Source organism: Lytechinus variegatus, chromosome 18 (assembly GCF_018143015.1).
Source record: "Lytechinus variegatus isolate NC3 chromosome 18, Lvar_3.0, whole genome shotgun sequence".
Classification (NCBI taxonomy): Eukaryota; Metazoa; Echinodermata; class Echinoidea; order Temnopleuroida; family Toxopneustidae; genus Lytechinus; species Lytechinus variegatus.
In genome coordinates, this window is record NC_054757.1 from 2,553,452 (window position 1) to 2,575,010 (window position 21,559).

Genomic DNA, 21,559 nt, shown 5'->3' on the forward strand with positions numbered 1-21,559 from the left:
CCTTTATGACAAAGCAGTCTTTGTCGGAAATCGGTGAATCAAAATAGCAGTGTCGTCCATGACTCGAGAGAAGCGATATATTTGCAATTTATTTGTTTGGTCTGAATCTTAGGCTGATCTGCTGTCCCGATTCACTGTTTTTCGACAAAGACCTCTAAGCTGTTCATTGTGGTTTGACTTGCATTTCCAAAGTAATTAGTGCGTTGTAGAATTCATTCCCGTTGCAATTACAGAAGTTCCGTAATTACATTCTTGTAAAACATTTGTACACTTGTGAAAACACACCCTTAGCCTCGGGTTGTCATGGTCTTCAAGGCACTGTGACCATAATGCTTTGCCAACAAAGAATCGTGTCCAAATATTCTAATGTTAATCATGTTGCTTATTATCATCATGTCTTGTAGTCCCAACCAGTCACTGGATCCGATTAATGGATGGTATTTTTTTCTGTTCACGAGGCTTCTGTTGGTCCTGCCAAAGGGTGTGGCTTCATTCACAGTTTTTAGAAATGCATCGTCAGGTTCTCAGCCAACATCAAGTCACTTATTATCTGTAGAAGAAAATAAAAAGTAGAATTAAATTGTTAAATTCAGCACAGTGGAAAGTTAATTGAACCTACATGGTGTTTCATAAAGCTGCTCATAAGGTTATGCACAACTTTACTTCAGACTGGAACATGTTCTTCAGTACTTATTCAGTTACACAGGGATATATCATTTGGCACAAGAAAGGGTCACTAGTCGTGCGTTAAGTCATTTGTAACTTACAAACGGCTTTATGAAACTGCCCACTGTATACATACAAACAAATTATGCAAGAAAAGGCAACATAAAATCTTGATAATGCCTTTTGTGTGTGTTTATGGGCTAGCAATTTTCAGAATTATATCATATTAAATAACCCTTTAAAGCCGGAATACCGGCTTCACCATGAACGCGCATATACTGGAATACTGGCCCCAAGTCGTGTGATTCGACTATGCGAAAGCTATTGTTGAATTTCAAAAATTCTAAAAATTTTTTGAAACTACAATGCTGCCTGAATGGGCTTGATAACCTACTGGCAGCCTGAACATTTTACTTGTATCATATTATATTCTTGCAAACTCTCGATCAAATGATGTGCTAGTCGACTAATATGATACAAACTGTTATCATCAGGTGTTTACAAAGGACATTTTGCAAATTTCCTGTAGAAAAAATTATGACACTAATGGATTTCTATACAGTTACGATTGATCGGATCAATCGTAACTCTAATTGACTGCACTCACCTGATCTACGTTTGTTCCTATCTTCTTTGCAAACTCGTTTTTCTCAACGACGCTGAGATGACAGAACTTCAAGAGAAGATCTCCGTCCAGGATGTTACGATGAGGGTTGCTAAGGCTACGCAAATGAGACCGGACATGCCTGCAATAAAGATGGTGGTGAATGAATTCAATGGAAACTAAGTGTGATACTTCAGAACAATTTCCTTCAATAGTCAGAGAGTGGATTGTATTACAATATGTACATAACTTGCCATGAAGGCTGGATAATAATAATCTGCATTCATATAGCACTTAACACATCGGAAAGACGTATACAAGCGCTTTACAGATATATCATTACCACGGATCTTTGCATGCCCGCATACAATGTATGCCCTTCTCCACTCCTTGGGGAGCATTCCAACAAGAGTTTGAAGACTCGAGTGCTAAGCCAACCACATAGGCTTTTGCATCCTACAGGGTACCCATTTAACACATGGGTGGTGAGTGGCAAATTGTGGATTGACGCCTTGCCAAAGGACGCTAGGCTGCGGTGGGATTCTAACACATGACCCTCTGATTACAAGGTGAGTCAGAACTGCTACATCACGGTGCTTCCATAAAATAATGTTTTTTTAAGGGTATTATACCTTGAGACTAATGGGGCGTTGCAAGAAACGTGCAATCAATTGCAAGTCTAATTTCGTTCCTGAAATCAAGCGTATGCCATGCAATTAGTAGCAACTTTGGGATTGATTGCTAATCTGCTTCATACAACAAGGAGAGTAATCTGATTTGCTATAGTTAAAAGTGATCAATCAATTGTAAAATTGCATCAGAATATTTGCGATTGATTGATTGCAAATATTTTCTTGCAACGCCCCCTTAAACAATTAGAATATAAAGAGTACATTCACACAAGCAAAACAGTAAAAGCTTCATCAGAATCGGTAAAATAGCAAACCTACATGTACTGCATTTTCAAGTAAGTATTGTTCCAAAAATTAGGAGACATGTCCAAAATGAGCACAGTGATAATCTTGAATCCAAGTCTACATTTAATCGTATGAAATTAAATATATTACAATTTTTTTAATCATTACATTCCATGAATTTCTCTATATCGGGTGATTTTCTGATAATTAAACCTAGTTTAACCTTAGTCTAAACTAAATGTTAGACCATACTTATAAGGAATGCTGGGTTTCATAATACATGTTCCAAATTCATGGAAAAGATAATCTATCAAATGATTCATCTTATTTTCATATTTTCCTATTCTCATTTGACGACACAATTCATTTTTCAAAAAACTTTTTGCTGTAAGGTTTAGAATTTAATTTTTTAATACTTTTCGCTGCAAGATTGGAATGATCTTTCCCTTCGCGAAACAGTTGACAACTGGCACTCTCTAAAAGCGTGATCTAAGTTAACCAAAGTAAACCATCTCCATCAGAATATCACCCAGTATGGTTGTACCCCTTTAATTGGGCTTAGCCTCCAAATAACAAAAACAGATAAAAATTCCTTACCTGTAAGCCTTTGGATTAAGCCCTCCAACGTGAGGGAGACTGTTAGTGAGGACATTCTGTAACATGAGTAATCTCCTGTACGTCTTTTCAACCATGGGCAGTAGGAGTCCTAAACTACCATCAAGCGTGGCTGTACGGTCGTATAAGGGAGAAATGGAGAAGATAAGTAATCAACTAAATCACATCAGACATTCCTACTCAATTCGGTGAATTCACAATATGGTGAACCATCTATCGGTTGCAGCGAACAGGCCACTTGTCTAACTTCATGGTCGACATCACACACAGGCAGCGTATAGTGCAAGTGTACTGTAATGTGTCTATGATGCTCAAAAATGAGAACCATAGGACTATGGCAGGAATTCTCTAAAAACAGTTTTAATTTTGCATAGAAATATGAGGGCAAATTTCTCTCCAACCTCTTTCCTGGTAAACGGCATCTCCGGTTGGGCCATGTCGGCCAGCGCCGAATAATCACATGCACGCATGCACTTTAGTACTAATGCTTGCAAAAGATGTTGACTTTTTCCCATGATGCATTGCGAATTTCGGCCTGTCCACAGAGGATAGTACAAAAGATAGGTATAGGCTAAATGGGCATTAGATGCATAGTAAATAGAATATGTGGCATTAGACTGTCTGGGATTTCATTTCATTTCTCATTCGTGTCACCAGAAGGACCTATGACCTTACCAAAGAAGACGACTTGTCTCCTGACCACTGGACCTGATAGGATCTGCTCTGTGGAGGGATCGGTCAGTCTGCATCGGACTCTGACAAAGGTATTGACCGCCGAGCCAATGTTGATATCGCCCCTTCTCAGGAGGTATGCGCCACCAACACTCTCAGGGGCTTCAGGATGGTAATGAAAGATGAGCAGGTTCTTGTCCGTATCAGATACTGAATAAAAGTAAAATAAAAACATTCAATTGTAATGTAGTGGGCGCGTCGTGGTCTAGTGGTTCTGACTCTTGACTTTCAAACAGAGGGTCATGGGTTCGAATCCTAGCCATGGCATGTTTTCCTTCAGCAAGAAATTTATCTACACTGTGCTGCACTCGACCCACGTGAAGTAAATGGGTACCAGCAAGAAGTAATTCCTCAAAAAGCGGAGCGCACCAGAATCAGTAGACTAGTTTATCCGGGGTAATATCAGAGCACCTTGAGTACCTAGCAAGGTGGATAAGTACGCTATACAAATTTTATATTATTATTAATGTATTATTATTGTTAATATTATTATATATTTCGAATTTTAATACAAAAACAATAATGGAATGAAAGATTTCTTAAAGATGATGTGGAAGAGGTTCATCATGGCGAAGGGTTGAGTAGAAGAGTAGTAATCCGTTGTCTTACGATTGACTCTTGATCCATTCTGAGACAACTGATTGCTACTCTTCTACTCGAAAGATTTCTTGTCGGTATTGGATACTGAGTAAAAAAAAACGGTTAAAAACGTACATTTAAATTGAATTTAATTCAATTTTTAATCTAAATAAATCAAAGGAAGACGATCAGTTTCTTCTCTGTATCAGACGCTGAATGAAGTCAAACAAAATTTTGAACAACATATAATTTTCAATAAAAAAAATGAATTAATGGAAGATGGGATGTTTTGGTAGAGATCAAGACACTGAATAAAATCAAGCAAAAAAAAAAAATCAATAAACAATGAATTCATGGAAGACTTCTTGTCAGTATTGGATACCGAATAAAATAAAAGTTTAAAAACATACATTTGAATTGAATTTAAGTCAATTTTTAATCAAAAGATAAATTAAAGAAAGACGATCGGTTTCTTCTCTCTATCAGACGCTGAATGAAGTCAAACAAAATTTTGAACATATAATTTTCAATAAAAAAAATGAATTAATGGAAGATGGGATGTTTTAGTAGAGATCAAGACACTGAATAAAATCAAGCAAAAAAAAAATCAATAAAAAATGAATTCATGGAAGACTTCTTGTCAGTATTGGATACTGAATAAAATAAAAGTTTAAAAACATACATTTGAATTGAATTTAAGTCAATTTTTAATCAAAAGATAAACTAAAGAAAGACGATCGGTTTCTTCTCTCTATCAGACGCTGAATGAAGTCAAACAAAATTTTGAACAACATATAATTTTCAATAAAAAAAATGAATTAATGGAAGATGGGATGTTTTAGTAGAGATCAAGACACTGAATAAAATAAAACAAATATAGAATTAAATAAGGAAAATTGATCAAATTTGATTTTTCATCAAAATATGGATTATTGGAAGGCAAGATTTTGGCATGAGACACTAAAGAAACTCAAACAAACATGAACTTATTCAAAATCTCTCCTAGGTTTTTTTTATAAATTCCTATTAAAAGTGTTGTTCACTATTCCAGTTTATTATTACATTATATTAAAGTGTACATCCTTTAACGATTATGGTGTGAATGGTATGAAATATTTTAGTTGATATTTTTAGCAATTTTACATGAAAATTTCTTTTTATCGTGGATCAAAAACACCCAACACCAAACACCTTGGAGATGTATCCCGAGAGAGAATGTTTACCTAAGAAAGCCATCTGTCTGTCATCCACCATGAACTCACAGCCAAAGATCTCTAGCGGTCGAGCATCCTATGAAATAAAAGTAATGAACATTAGGAAATTAACCATCAATCATACATACTGATAAAAATGAAATACAGGATATAACGACGTGTACAAATAAATTTAAATGAAAGGTACTTAGTTTACCAACATACGACATGCACAACATTTATTGAGGAATCTATGATTTCACTAGTGATTTTAAATCAATAGTTGAGTTATATACCCCACCAATCAATCGACATTGTTGAGAAGAATTACGATAGAACATTAAATGACACCAACATGAAATTCATGTCATCTATTCTAATCACAAATCAATCATTCAAAACTTAAGCAAACAATCATTAAATTTTTTGTGTCAACATCAACATGATCACCATGCTCGTCATGATCATCAATATCACCATCTTCCCCATCCTCCTCCTCATCATCATCACCATCATCATCATTATGATCATAATCATCATCATCAATATCATCATGATCATGATCATCATCATAATCACTACGATCATGATCATGATGATCATCAACATCATCATCATCACCATCATCATCATCGTCATTACCATCATCATCATCACCATCATCATCATCATCATCACCATCATCATCGTCATCACCATCATCATCATCACCATCATCATCATCGTCATCACCATCATCATCATCACCATCATCATCATCATCATCATCATCATCATCATCATCATCATCACCATCATCATCATCACCATCATCGTCATCACCATCATCATCATCGTCATCACCATCATCATCATCATCATCATCACCATCATCATCATCGTCATCACCATCACCATCACCATCATCATCATCATCATCATCACCATCATCATCATCATTTTGTTCATAATCATCAATATCATGATCATCATAATCACAAAGATCATGATCATGATCATCATCACCATCATCATCATCATTACAACACCACCATCATCATCATCAATAATTCTTACCCTGCTAACAAGTGAGAGTGTCCTATCCTGCTCCTGGTACTGGAGGAAGTATGCTCCTTTCATTACATCTGTTATCAGGATGAACTGCTTGATACTAACAGCATTATGAATATAGATCTGAGTATCTATGAACGCCAATCCCACCAGGTCATTGTCCTTGAACTGCCACATGTACACCTAGATAAAACACCACAAGGATAAGGTCTTGTTTGTTAATGGTAAAATGATAGAGATTGAGAAACTGGTATAGAAATTAAAAAATAGCCCCATCTTGTTCAACCTCAACAAAAAGATGTACATGAAATCATCTTGTATTCCACTTCAAATTCCAGAGTTCTTGGTACTGAGAAAAATGAATAATAAATAGTATATACAAATGCAAAAATATCACTCTCTTATACGAGCAGTTCCCTGTACTTCTTAAAATGTTTGTTCTCCAAGGTAGCCACTTAAACTATAAGCTAATATTTCAGCAGGTGCTACACAAGACAATACATAATATCATCATCCTTCTCCATTCTAACTTGGCAAGAAAATATAATGTCCTATTTATAAAGTCTTTGGTGTGACTCAGCCAGGGATCGAATCCATGACCATCAGTTTGAGAGACGGGTGCTCTACAACTATACCACCATGCCCTGTCAGAAACAAAAATAACCTTAAGATTGCCAATGGACGAACATGATGTATAGCAATACCCTACCTTCTGTCCGATGCAAGTAAGAAGATATCCCTTGACTTCACACAGAGTGGAAACCGGTCCTTTCTGTCTCTTCTCATACAGGGGCTGTATGCAATCAAAATCAAAAGGTTTATACAAAAGATAGGGTAACAGTCTCACATACAATACTCACAGATGTAAATTGACAAGAAAAAAAATCAAAGATGTATTTTATTTTCATGAATGCAACCATTATTTCAGGTGAATTATTACATTTCGTGTCATCTGTGACAATTGGGTGAATATTGGACTGAATCACTGTGACACACAGGTTTCTACTCCCTGGATATTTGATTGGGGCGTGCAGGTGGCAGAATTGGACTTAAATACAAGTTAATTGATCAAGTATGTAATTAATTATTCTTTTGAGTAACTGTAATTTTGGAGGGAAAATAATTGTAATTGAAAAAATGTAATTGACTTCAATTACTGTCAGCTACTTTTAATTACATTCAATTACTGAGCAATAAACATCCTAATTTATGATTTAATTTCATGACCTTTAATGCACTTTAACATGATTAAACCTTCACCTTGTCAGTTTCTCTGTAATTTAGAGTTATGTTGAAATAGGTGGTGCTATGTACAGAATATGAATTGATTTCATTTATTGCTTTTATAGAAAGTAATTGAAACTGTGATTGAAATTGACAAAAGTAATTGGTAATTGTAATTGAAAAAAATGTAATCTAATTAAAAAGTAATTGTAACTGAACATATCTTCAATTACGTAACTGTAATCGTAATTTAAGTATTTGAGCCCAACCTTGGCATTTGGACCACTGCACCAATCCACCCCCCAACTCATACAAAAGTGCAATGACAGGTTGAAAATGTGGAGAGGTGGCGACTCTCCTCGGTGAGCTGGCTCTATTTGACGTCCTATCTGAGGGACAGAGCATTTTTCCACCGTTTAAGAGTTTGGTCCATGAAACAGGGAAGGGATGCATTTCAGCCAACAAAGGCTTCAGTCATCCACATGAGGTGGACTCCAACCAACAATCTTTGGTTCAACAGGCAGACACTACACAACCTTTTATTGTTTCAGTGTTTCATAAATAATATAGGATTTGTATAGTGCACGTATCCACCTTGCTAGGAGCTCAAGGCGCTCCTATATTACCCCAGCTAAGCTAGTCTACCGATTCTGGTGCGCACAGCTTTTTGAGGAATTACTTCCCGCCGGTACCCATTTACCTCACCTGGGTCGAGTGCAGCACAGTGTGGATAAATTTCTTGCTGAAGGAAAACACGCCATGGCTAGGATTTGAACCCACGACCCTCTGTTTGAAAGGCGAGAGTCAGAACCACTACACCACAACGCGCCCATAAAGCTGTTCATAAATTAAGAGCGACTATACGAATGACTGGTGATCCTTTATTTTCATTAAAAGTGTTGATGTAGCTCCTAAGAAAGGATCATAGGTCATTCAAAATTTTGCTTGTAACTTACAAACAGCTTTATGAGACAATTGGGACTTGATGCCTCAAATTAGTCTGTACAAACCTTATGCTAGCAAGGGTGGGGGGCAACTGATTTGATTTTATATTTACCTTTAATTTATTCTTTGTAAGGGGTTGTCCAGGCTCAGGCACTACCTCAATACAATCATAGATGTAAACCTAGAAACGAAAGATATATGAATTTAATGCAGGGATCTGCATATTTTTTTTTTATGGACTTGTCATTTTTTTTGGGAATATCCCTATTCCATTTCATTTATGATCATAACAGTATCATCAACATCATCACTATTAAAAATAATCAGTATCCCATTGTTAACACTACAGCCTAGCTCATACCTTTTGTGTACCTTTTCATACCCATTGCTGCATTAGCCAAATACAGCAATGGGCATACTTACACAGCATACAAATATTTGGTAGCAACCCCTTTCCTGCGTAGGAGCATCTATAACACACATTTAAGTAAGGTAATGCAAGCGATAGTGGAGCATGTTGAGGTAAATTGAGCACTAACACTGCCTTGGGATGCATAAGCAGCTCGATGTTGCACATCCTTACTTGCATTTGCTTGTTGCAACTCATATGGAATTTGACTAAAGGCCATCGCACACCTTACGACCTGACTGGTCTGGGACTGAGTGAAGGGAAATGTGACGACACAGCTCTTGTCAGTTTGAAAGTCATAGACAAATCGTGCAAGGAAACTGCAAGGATTCGACATGCTGAACCCTTACAACTGGATCGCAAGCTCATTCCAACTTCAAGCCAATCAGACACACTTAAATACCAACACATACATGATATGCAATGCGCATATGCTGTAGTAAGCGTCATTTTCTCAGTTGCTATGGCAAAAAGGAAAAAGAGCATGCGTGAGTCGCAGACAGCATGGTAGTCGGATCGCAAGGTGAGCAGTGTCGAGGCCTATGACTACCTTGCGATTCATCTCCCCTCGCTCAGTCACAGACCAGCCGGGTCTTAAGGTGTGCGATGGCCTTAAGTTTAGTTGCGGATATTTGAAAAAAAAACTTAAAATAGTGAGCTAGAACTCAAAACATCTGAGTTAGTCTGCATTTGCAGCTGAACGGAAGCTAAAAAAGGAAAGGTGTGAGTCTGGATTGACCTGTAGGCAAAGCCTCCCCCAAAATTTTTAAAACCAAAATACTGACTGCTTCGGAACATATAATTTTCATGGGCTGTAGTGATTGTTGCCAATTTGAAGATCTCTTACCGATCCTCTGGTCTGCAGGTCCTCTGAGTAGACATGTGTGGTTGATACGGCTACATAGCCTTTCTTTCCTGTCATGGTGCCCTCACAGTTCAAATTAACAACTTTCAAACAGGTTACAGTCTCCGCTGGTTCATACTCAATTCTGAAACATTCAAAACATTAATTTCAATATAGTTCACTTGACTTTATTAAGTCATGGCATGTTTTCTACTGCTTTATACACTATTCTGAATAAATCCTTTACACAATTTCCATGCTTTCAGAAAGTGGTAGATTAGAGAAAAACTAAAGAAAGCTTTAAAGATAAATACCAGTTGTGGTAGCGACCTCAAAATGATTTCGAACAGAATCCAATGAAATTACCACCAAAGTGTTTGTATGCATTAAAAACAAAATTATGTGCCAAATAGCTCTGGAAGAAATGAGCAAAATAAGCACAGAATTCCAAAAAATGTCAGGTATTTTTTGAAGCAATATTAATACACTGTCCCACATAAGCTTTTCCGTGTTATTGATCATCAGAATTATTGATTCTGAGCTAAGAATCCATGATTTCACAAAGATAAGTTTACATTAATGTACCAGGTCTAGATGTATATTTGCCAATTAACCTTGATTTAAAGGTAAATGCTAGTTTTGGTAACGATATCAAAATGAGTTCGTACAGAATCCAATGAAATGACCACTAAAGTGTCTGTTTGTATAAATAAAACGCATGTGCCAAAGGATTCTGGAAGAAATTGTGTAATTGCTGAGAAATCAGCAAATAAGCACGGGTTTGGGGAGGGCGTCGGGCCCGACGCCCTAAGCAATAATTATACATTGTCCCACGTGCGCTTATCTGTGTTGGGGATATTCGGTGTGAACATTTTTCAGCGTAGATTTCAAGATTTCACAAAGTCCAGTTAATGTAACTGTACCAGATCTAGATCCTCGATGATATACTGGCAATTAAGCCTTGTTTTACAGACTTTCTCATGAAATCAGTGTTAACTGCAACTACTGGTATTTATCTTTAAAACAGTTTCTCATGAAATAGTTGTCTGCAGCAACTACTGTCTTTTTCATTGAATCAATTACCTACACAAGTCATGGAATAAATCAGTTTTCAATGTTTAGATCTTTTTAATAATCTGTATTAATCTTAATATCTGTAACAAACGTCAGATGAAACATCATTACTACTACTTTTATTGTAAGTGATGTTGGTCCCTTCAAAAATTAAAACTGCAAAATATGACATTCTCTTCATGAAGATAATATTCAAAGTAAAATTCTATACAACAAATAATATTTTGATCAATAAAAACAGATGTGAAATTTACTTGAACATCATATAATGAAAGATACAAGAATGAATTACCTTGTGTTAGGAATAGCATCCCAACTGACAGGTGAGAACAGCTGTATGGAAAATGTGTCTTTGGTCGTTGGCACAAACCTATCATCTGAAGTATTTACAAAAAAATAACATTCATAACACAAAACTATTAAGTCTACAGAAATCATTGAAAAAAAAATCAAGGTGGTGATAATTTTGGACCCATCAAAAAGTTTGTCTTAAATTACTCAAACAAATGGTTTCAGAGAAGATGGGGAAGTTATATTAGATACACATAAGATAAATTGTGCCTTGTGCAAAACTTAATGGTTAAAGAATTAGAAAAAAAAAATCAGGAACTTCCCTGAAAGATAGCGGCACTTCACACAAAAACAAGTAAATGGTACCACAAACGAAGCTGACATATAAAGCCAGAAATGATCAAACATTTCCTCGCATATTACCAAACTGATGGAATTAAAAGAATAATTCTCTGCCAATGGACATTCTACTACTTCTTTCTAAAATGGCATGAAACATACAAGAAATAAAACAAATAAAAGTGAACATTCAATCCTTTCTTGAATGCAACATCCCCAATTCTATTGATATTGACACTGAATATTATGCTTCCTTACCTCTTTCTACCGGTTCTTCTCCTATCTCTTCTCCTGTTACTTTCCATATGTGTGTCTTGGTGTCTTGTACACTTGTGACTACTGCATACGTCTACAAGGACAGAGACAAAAGCCAGCATTATTTGCAAAGGGTAGTTAATAATTACTTTTAGGAAAGAAATTCATTCATATTGTACAAGAAGTTCCTCACAAAATAAGATACACTTCCCAAAATGTCATATTGAATCATTCAAACACTCATTTCATTATCAAGCCGTCTCATTATGGAATAGTCTTCAACCTGAATCTCAAAACATATACTCCCTCTCAATTTTTAAGAAATATTTAAAAGATAACCTTTAAGACCAATTGCAGCTTTATTTTCCAATCGTAAATATCCGATGTCAATTTCAATGATTATGTTTTATGTATGTATATTCCCTTCTTTCTAATGATGTGCGTAGTTCATAGTTATTTATAGTTTTGTTTATATCTGACATTAAATATTATGTTCTATCATATGTATATATATTTTCTCATATTAAATTTTACTGTGTATAATAAGATATAATTTTATTGTTTTTTAATATGCAGGACCCCAAGGGAGAGCAATTTTTATGTTGATTGGGTATCCTATTGAAATATTGTTAATAAATAATTACTACATAAGGCTATTGATTCAGAGGAAAAACACAAGAGAGTCATCATTTGCCAAAGTGTCTAATCATAACTTAAGTCAAAGTTTAAATCTCAATTACAGTACCAAACTAATCTTGGCAATTTATGGATATTTGACTACAAGCAGTTTCTTCATACAAATATATGCTAGATAATCAATGAACAAAGATAATTTTCTAAAACAGATTTCTACATGAAGATTTTTTTTTTCTATCATAGTATGCACATATTCAAGACTGTGCTTTTGAAAATTTTGGGTGAAGGTGTACAGACACGGGAGATATTTCATGACCAATCTAAACAAATGTGATTTTCAATGACACGCAGGTATTGCATCTTACAAATAGCCCCCTTGATGACAAATATTTTGTTTTATGTACTGTTTACTGCTTGTTGAAGAGGTTTAAAATACAGTTTGTTTAGAACAGAGTGGTAATAATTACCACTCCGAGTGGATAATCCAGCCATTCATCATTTATCCATTTGTATTTTATTCTGAAATTATACCTGATGTAACTTTTGCTTGCATCTTGAAAAAATTTTTTGAACGAATGAAAAAAAAATACAATACAATACAAACAATTTACAACCTTACCTTAGTCTCGACATGATACGCTACAAAGTGTGGCGAACATCTCAATGGGACCTTCCTGACTGGCCAAGGGGCATCGTATGACAGATGGGATGGTAATACACATATCCTAAGTTCATCCTGTAATAAATAGAGAGGAACAAAAAGGGATTACAATCAATACTACTGCATCTACAAAAAAATCTACATCTGGACCCGAGAAAATTAGATTTCTTTGTGAATTCAGACTCTAAAAATTGTCTATCCAGGGATTGTTTAGAAGAAAAATAAAAGTTTGCCATTGATTGGAGAAGTATTAGAGAGAAAGAGGCTGTTGCCATCAATCATCATAAGCAGCCTCATCTATGTACTGAAAAATAAAGGTCCAATATAGATCCTTGCTGAACTCCAGGTAAAATTTTCTAGTATGAAGAAATAAAAGTCAGAATGTAAATGCATTTTCAATTATATTAATGGTAAAGAACTCTCTAATGTGATGATATAACTATGATTAATATCATAATGAAACATGACTAAAATGACACAACTAACAAGACTGAAAAAAATAGGTAATTTCTTAAAACAAATAAACAAACAAAAATATCCAGAATTTGTTGAACAAATTTTTGAAATTTTATTTCCATCCGATCTCACCTTTCTGTTGAAGTACAAGAAACCGTTTGGGCAGTTGACATTGTGGAATGAAGCAAAGCATGATATAGCGCCATCTACAGGCATAGGGTGTGTACGTAAGGCACCTCTCGACGTGACAAACAACCAGTATGGATGTGAACCACTGATGAAAACCTAAAAGATAAAAGATTTTTAAAACAGCATTAGAAACTGACATAATAAATCTTTTCAACATGCACTCATTGCAGTAAAATAATATCAATGAACAGAATCCTAGAACGAAACAATACATAACTTGACCTTTTGACCCCTATATGGCCTTTGACCCGAGCACCCTCATAGTCACACATGTGGTATTACCCTAGGATCATATGCACCATGTCTCAAAATAATTGATGCAGAAATAAAGAATGAGAGTAAGTTGAACAAAAGCTTTGATATTTTTGGAACAGACATGACCACAAATCATTTGATCTTTTGACCCCTTGACCTTTGACCCCACCACCCTCATGGATTCACTTGTGGTATCACCCAAGGATGATATGTACCAAGTATGAACTTAATTGATGCGAAAATAAATAAATGACGGCAAGTTGAACAAAAACTAACATTTTGAAACAGACCAACAGGAAAAGTGATTACTATGTCTCTACTGAACTTTGCTCAGGTGAGACAAAAATAGGATTAGAAATTGTTTACAAAGCCTCTGATAACAAAGCAAGAGTCAGAACCTGCTATAATACAACACTTCCACATTAAACTAGTACATCAAATGAAATAAAATCCTACCCCAGAGTACGTCTGAACATTGTGGAATTCTCTAAGTCTGTTGACACGTCTTGATGGAGTCTTAGAATCACTCTCTGGTTCAGTTTCCGTCTCCGTCTTGCTACCGCCCTCTGTTGTTGTTTTCTTTGACGTCCTAGCCTTCTTTGGTTTCATTAGTATCTTGTGAGGGATCTAGTGGAGAAAGTGAAAACATTTTTTTTTGTCAAATGGCATAAAATAATAAATACAATAATTAATTTATTTACCAACAGCAGGCTCCTTTATTACAGGACTGTCAACTCAATATAAAGAAAGTGGTAATTTGAGGGGTAAAAAACAATATTTTAGAGCAAAAAAGGCCCACTCATTTCAACTTTTATCTGATAGTCAGATGTAAAATACCATTTGGAAAAAAATATCCTTCATTAATCATACAGTATTGAAAAACAAACCTGTAATAAACACTCTAAATTGGGTTCAACGCCATTTGATCTGGCGACAAATGCTCCGCTGCAAATTCCCCCAGAAATGGAATGACCAACCTCAACCCTGAATATCCTAAACCTAACATAAAACCCTATCGCAACCCTAACCCTATATCTTAGACAAAGTAAAGCACGAATCAACTGTCGCCGGAGCAAATGTCGTGTCACCCTAAACTGGACCACTAGGTACCTTTGACTTATAAACATTAATCTACACTTATCGGCAATTACAAATAATTTTCTTGCAACACTCTGTTATATTTCAAGATGGTTACCTTTCTAAATCTGATTCTGAGATGATGTTCTTGTATAACTGTGTGGTAAGGGAATGCTTCATAGATCATGATGTCATCTTCGACGAGAGCCTGTAGGAATAGAATTCAAACAAATTATCAGGCCTGAGTAGTCATCTCCGCAACATTCACTGGGATCATCCAATGAAATCTAAATCTAGTGATGTTTTTCCCAGAAGGGGGGGGGGGGGCACTCACATATACTGGTGGTATGGGACGTGCTGCTTTGATGGCCCCCTTTTCAGACCTAATTTTCAGTTCTCTAGATACTCCGAATGACAAAAGCTCAGTTTAAGAAGCTGCCCAGCCCCGCTTGCAAGACCCCCATGAGACATCTCAGTTCCCTAGCCCTGCCAAACTTGTCAAGCGCGCGCACCGCATGCGAGAGGATTCAGGTACAGCTTCGCAACTCCCTACATATAACTAGTAGCCGCTCCATGCATGGCTAGTGCATGCACAGCGCTATACCTACAGTGCCGCGATCCCGTTTCGTAGACCCCCTTTTTCACACCGCGCAGTATATATTCAGTTCCCAAGACCCCATACTTTACCCTTTTAGTCAGTTCCTTAGACCCCCATTTCAGAGTTTCGTGAGACACACCCCAATCAAAAAAATAATTTGAGTGCCCCCCCAGGTTTTCCCCACTCTGGTGTTCCAATAAAACAAGTGGCAGTAACACAATCCATGCTAATAATTTTTTTTTCTGAGAGTAAAACGTTTATGTTATTGCAGCTATCTCACAATATAGAAATTGAAATGTTTTATCAATGAATTGATCTATCGAATCGGCATAAGCACGTCATAACCTTTTCAATTTTCTTGTCCAAATGCAAACACATTGGTGTCTCTAATTGCCTGAGTTAGCACATCCCTGCTAATAATATTCGCATGAATATGTGAGATGTATACATCCTCACCATTGGCCCCACCCTTGAACCCAATTTTATAATCATGCCTACCACTTTCTGAACATCGTTTTGCATTCATAAGTACTTATTCCATGTTTTCAAGTCTCCCATTCTCAAAGTGTTTAGTGTGTTTGCCCTAGAGATCTCAATGCAAGTGAAAAAACTGCTAAATACACCATCAATCAAAACAATATTTCGCTGGCAGATTACAAATACTGGCACATCCTTTCTCTAATATAACACAGGGTTCCCAGCTTTTCAAGAAAACAAAATTCCCGAATTTTCCCTGATGAAGTTCAAAAATTCCCTGACGATTATTTAAACCCATTCCCAGTTTCGCATGTTTTCTAAGTTATTGCAGTGAATTACATGTATTTTCAGTATAAAAACAATAATGTAAAACTAATTAGTACCACCATAACCAGTCATTCAATGGATGTTGTTTTTTGGGCTGATCAAAATTCCGATTTTTTCCCTCATTCGAGGCATTTTCCCCTGATTTGACATATTTAAAAAAATCAAAGTCCCTGATTTTTCCCTGACTGGAAAAAAGTAAAATAATATTCCCTGAATTCCCTGATGGGTGAGGAACCCTGATAACAAGGATACCAGACTTACCAGCATGTAGATCTTCTTTCTCTCATGACCCAGACCGACAAGGAGAACTTCTTGAACTTGCTGAAGCATTTCATGCTGCTGGCTTTGATCTCTGAATAAAAAAATATACATTGACATATAATTTTACTCTTAATTTTTCATTCAATCATCTTCTGCCTTTTGGTCAGGATTTTCAGAGTTAAATTCAAATTGTATTGGATTGATACACGAGATCAGGTTTTCAGCAATTTCTTATCCGACCTTCAACGACAAAATATAGCGTTATTTTCAGAAATGCGCATCAAGACAACCTCAAATTTGGTATAAAAAAAAGACGTGACTGAAATGAAAAGGTCATGAAATTTTGCAGTAAGTACTTCTTCTGTTAAAACTAGCTATCACAAATTATATTAGTCTTTCTCAGGTCGAGACTCAAGTCCAGGTTTGCTAGGAAATTTACAAGCAACTTTAGGAATGACTGGAATGTAAACTAACCCCTGTCCACAGGAAAGATTAAGAATATATTTACCCTGTCATGAATGTTGACCCACTGTCCACTAAGACCTTGGATGCCATAGGAAAGTTCTTGACCAAGAAAGCTAACACCATGTCTGGTAGGCTATACATCTGTAGGGAGAGGGAAAATGTTATGAGGAAAGATGGGGGCAAGAGGAAACGGAAGGGATGTTGAAAGGGGCAAGAGGTAGTAGAGAAGGGAGACAGATAGTAAGGAGGGGGAGGGGGGGGGGTAAGAAAAGGTTTGGTGAGGGTAAAAGAAGGGATTGGGGAGCAAGAGGCAGTATGGAGGGCACAGTAAAAGAGAGAGAGACAGTAAACAGGATGGGGGAGGGGCAAAACGATAAAAGATGAGACATTGTAAGAAAAATAAATTACCGGCCAAAAATAAATGGTTCCACATAATGGTGACAAAAATATCATTCATTCATAAAAAAAAGTGTTTTACAACGGCTAACAGTGTGAAACAATTTTACCAAGGATAACACTCTGGATGCCTCTACTAAAGCTATTGATAACTTGCATTCACCCTCTATAATTAAAGCATGTCATGTAACAAACTTTTCTAAATTCGATTCAGAATGTTTGTCCATCAACTTAAAGAACAAACTCTGAAAGATCACCCACCTCTAACTGTCCATTTTCTCTGCAGAAGACACACCAGTACGTAGTCTCTCGTTGTGAGCTCTTCTCATTATCATCTTCACTTTTGCTACATGAAAATAAATGAATGGTAACCATGGAAAATATTTCACATTTGTTATATATTAATGTGGTTAGCATATAAAGTTGAAGGTGATGATAACAATGATGGAAGTGATGATGATGATCATAATTGTTAAATAATGAAGATGGTGATAATGACAATGACCAACATGGCAATGCTATTATGTTACCTCTTTTGCAAATATACAAGATGTTTTTGAGAGGAGAAGTGTTTGTTTTTGCTACTTGGTAGTGGGCAAATATTACAACACTTCAACTGTTCAGAATGTCTCATTAACCTTCAAACCAAAAGTATGATTTATGCACAAAGTAATATAATTGTTTCATATGAAAAAAATCTTATTTTGGAAATATTAACCATACAGCCTTGTAGATCACATCCACACTATTATCAATATCATGCCAATTTTCAAGGCGCCCTGCGTGATCGGCGGCCGAGATCTCAAGGGGGGTTGCTCCCCCCCCCGTAATAAACACCCAAAAAAGCCCGGTCTGATTAGGGTTACAGAATGAAACCTTGGCCCTGTCTTATCATTGATTAGATCAATCTCAAGTATATGGAAATCCATCAATGTCATCATTTTTTCTCTAGGAAATTTGCACAATGTCCTTTGAAAACAAAGAGAATTGGCAAGAAAACAGTGACTGTATGAATATGCATCATATCTAGAAAATATTTTGTACAAACATGCATTTTGGATGTTGACGTTGCTGGCTTTCCATAGCTGTGGTTGATTGGATCAATCGTAACTCTTTGTAAGATGGGGCCCTGGCCAGATATGAGTAGTTGAAGACTTACGCTGGTGCTATTAAGATTGCTGGTTTGTATTTGATTTAAAAAAGAGAATGCTGTGTTTACCTTGTTTGGTCCATCACTGGTGCTGCAGGGGTGATGGTATCATGATCAGATGATCCATAAAGCAACTCATCTTCATCGTCAACAGTGCTACTAGAAAAGAATGGAATCAGGATTATCATAAAAAGGGGGCCCGTTTCATAAAAATGTTTGTAAGTTAAGAGCAACTTTAAGAACGACTGATGAACCTTGCTTACGTGCTAAACCATCGCCAATGGTGTATACCATTTACCAAAAGAAAGGATCACCAGTCGTTCTTAAAGTCGCTCTTATCTTACGAACACCTTTATGAAACACCCACCAGAACTTATCTTTATTCACTCATATTATAATGCATAAATGCCAGTTGTGGTAACAATCTCTAAAGTGAGTTAAAAAAGAAATACCATAAAATAACCACCCAATGTCAAATAGTTCTTTGAGAAGAGAAAATAAGATGGGTGGACGAACAAAATTGACACCTCTGGCAACCATCTTTGGTGGACAGAGGCATATCAAATGCTATCACTTTTTTTTATTCAACATTCTAGTTTCCAGAAAGAAGACAGAGATATTTCAATTCGAAATTAAAACCATTTTTTCTGTTGCTAATTAATCATATGGGTACATCTAATCATTTGAGTCAGAGAGAAATGGCTAGATCTTTACAAAGTAATTTGACAGTTATTTATCAAGGTATCCACCATTTTGGGACTGTGGTAATACTTGGTTACCCCCATACTCAAATTCATATGGTCTCCATTTGCCAGATGCTGACTGGGTCACGGAAGAATCTGAATGCTCCAAGGCATGGTGTGTATCGTGGACCTTGATATCATACCACCTCTTAAAGGCGTGGTCACACCGCCCGAGCGTTGTTGGAGCAGTCGTGGAGCGGTAGGGAAATAGGGTCGAATTTTGCTCGGGCGGGGTGACAATGCCTTTAGATAGCTGATAACTTCTTACAAAAAGATTACTTATTATTAAAATACTCTCCGAAGAGACAGTGGAAACCTCCCCTTTCATCACAAGCAAAATTTACTACTTTTGACAAAGTCAATTCATTAATTTAATGTTCACTGTCTTTAATATTCATAAGTCACTTCAACTTCTATCTGTGGACTTGGCTTTAATTGATGAATATACATACAAATACTTAAATAATTGCATTAAGAATTAAGATGTAATATAAAAGAAAAGAATGTCAAACCTTGTATTGAGACTACTAGATTCCAATTTTGATGAAGACTTCTCCCTCCTAACACTTGTATTAGTCTTTTCTTTAGCAGAGAGGCTTGCTGTAGTAAACATTCCACTGGTGTCTCTATATGCGCACAATGCAACAATCTTGGATTTCTAGAAATAATATAAGATTAACAAATAACAATAATAATACAATATATCTATACTATGTTTCTAAATGCTGAAGTAAATGTATTATTGTTTATAACGGCGATTACGTTAAGTATGTACATCCGATTCCTTAGATATGGGACCTTCCTACAGTGATTTGTCTCTGTTTCGTAATCCATGTGCTTTCAAATCATAATGGCTTCAGGAGTTCAAGAAGTAATATAAGAATGGGATAAAATGTGTGTTGGAAGTAGAAAAGGTTTATTTATTCATAAAATTACTTTGATATTAAACTCATAACATTGTTTGAAACTTATCTATTTTGTTAACAATGATATAATAATAATTTTGTAATTGTATATTTTATATTAAGTTGAAAATAGAAAGTAAAATTCAAATAAGCATGGGTTGAACCCAATACCACCGGACCACAATAATGAAATGAATAACTCAATTATGCAATCCCAGTTTCCTTGTCAATATCATCAATTATGCGTAAAAATTGTTTGATGTAAAGAGGCTTCAAAGAAATGGGTATATCAGCCCGTTCTTTTCTACAACGCTATTCACCAGTTTAAAAAAGTAGGCAAAAATGTGAAATATAAGGGCTGATCAGCACGTTTTGAATTGTTTTAATCAAATTAACAAAAAAAATTGTTGGCAGGTATGACAAGAGTTGGTCAGGTTACGGGAAACAAACTTTTATTTTTGCTAATTGAGAACTTAACATACCTGAGAGAGTGTTGGTTTGGTCATATGAAGGCGATGACTGGTACCTTGTTGGTCAGGTTTAAGGGTCATGAGGATAGGGTCCCCTTTCTCAGTCAGTAGGAGTAGATGAGGGTCAGCAAGAGAACATTGCTTGATGGGAGAGCCAACATCTAATATCATGTGCTGGATCTGTTCCGCTGTTGGAATGAGAACGAGAAAATCATTATAGATAATAGTTAAGGTCCAGTCACATTGTTCAGTGCAAGCCTTGCGTGTGACTTGCGGCTAAATATTTTTGCTACCCGCAGGTCAACCGCAATGACAGTATCTTGCACGCAACTCACACGCAGAAGCACACGCAAGTCTGCTTCGCACGCAGAAAAGTTTTGAACATGCTCATAACATTTTTGCGGGTGAGTTACGGGCAATCACCCGCAACTCACCCACAAGGCTTGCACGGAAAGATGTGACAGGGCCTTTAGGTCCACACAATGTGAGGAGAGCCTATATCTAGTATGTGCTGGATCTGCTCAACTGAATGGAATTAACAGAAAATCATTACAGATTGTAGTTAGATTTGCAAATGTGGCGTAACTAAAAAGGTTAATTCATTTTTCAGTTACAACAATTAGTTCATAGTTTAGCCTAATGTAGAAAAACTCAAAGCTAGCAATCTTGAAGTTTATCTGAAAAATAAAACAAGATTTCTTTAGGTTTGCTCTCTATATACACCAGCTGCAGGAGATATCCACACGTACTTTTTAA

General features: G+C 36.2%; 1 protein-coding gene across 2 annotated transcripts in view; it reads right to left on the reverse strand.

The window, feature by feature from the left end:
• Nucleotides 1–459: 459 nt before the first annotated feature.
• LOC121431638 (cleavage and polyadenylation specificity factor subunit 1-like) overlaps nt 460–21,559 on the reverse strand; it is a 49,454-nt gene continuing 28,354 nt past the window's right edge. Inside the window, exons 20-40 of one of the 2 annotated variants that reach the window (XM_041629237.1) lie at nt 20,816–20,991; nt 19,941–20,086; nt 18,755–18,844; nt 17,797–17,881; nt 17,183–17,280; nt 16,675–16,765; nt 15,130–15,219; nt 14,391–14,561; nt 13,623–13,775; nt 12,993–13,109; nt 11,741–11,831; nt 11,145–11,229; nt 9,782–9,923; nt 8,638–8,706; nt 7,066–7,149; nt 6,363–6,539; nt 5,337–5,403; nt 3,478–3,684; nt 2,785–2,914; nt 1,274–1,412; nt 460–550 (exon numbers count right to left, since the gene is read on the reverse strand). In XM_041629237.1, coding sequence (XP_041485171.1) covers nt 503–550; nt 1,274–1,412; nt 2,785–2,914; nt 3,478–3,684; nt 5,337–5,403; nt 6,363–6,539; nt 7,066–7,149; nt 8,638–8,706; nt 9,782–9,923; nt 11,145–11,229; nt 11,741–11,831; nt 12,993–13,109; nt 13,623–13,775; nt 14,391–14,561; nt 15,130–15,219; nt 16,675–16,765; nt 17,183–17,280; nt 17,797–17,881; nt 18,755–18,844; nt 19,941–20,086; nt 20,816–20,991 — 2,456 coding nt within the window. In that variant the 3' untranslated portion in view covers nt 460–502. The remainder of the gene's footprint in view (nt 551–1,273; nt 1,413–2,784; nt 2,915–3,477; nt 3,685–5,336; nt 5,404–6,362; nt 6,540–7,065; nt 7,150–8,637; nt 8,707–9,781; nt 9,924–11,144; nt 11,230–11,740; nt 11,832–12,992; nt 13,110–13,622; nt 13,776–14,390; nt 14,562–15,129; nt 15,220–16,674; nt 16,766–17,182; nt 17,281–17,796; nt 17,882–18,754; nt 18,845–19,940; nt 20,087–20,815; nt 20,992–21,559) is intronic. The other variant, XM_041629236.1, reaches the window with a different exon arrangement.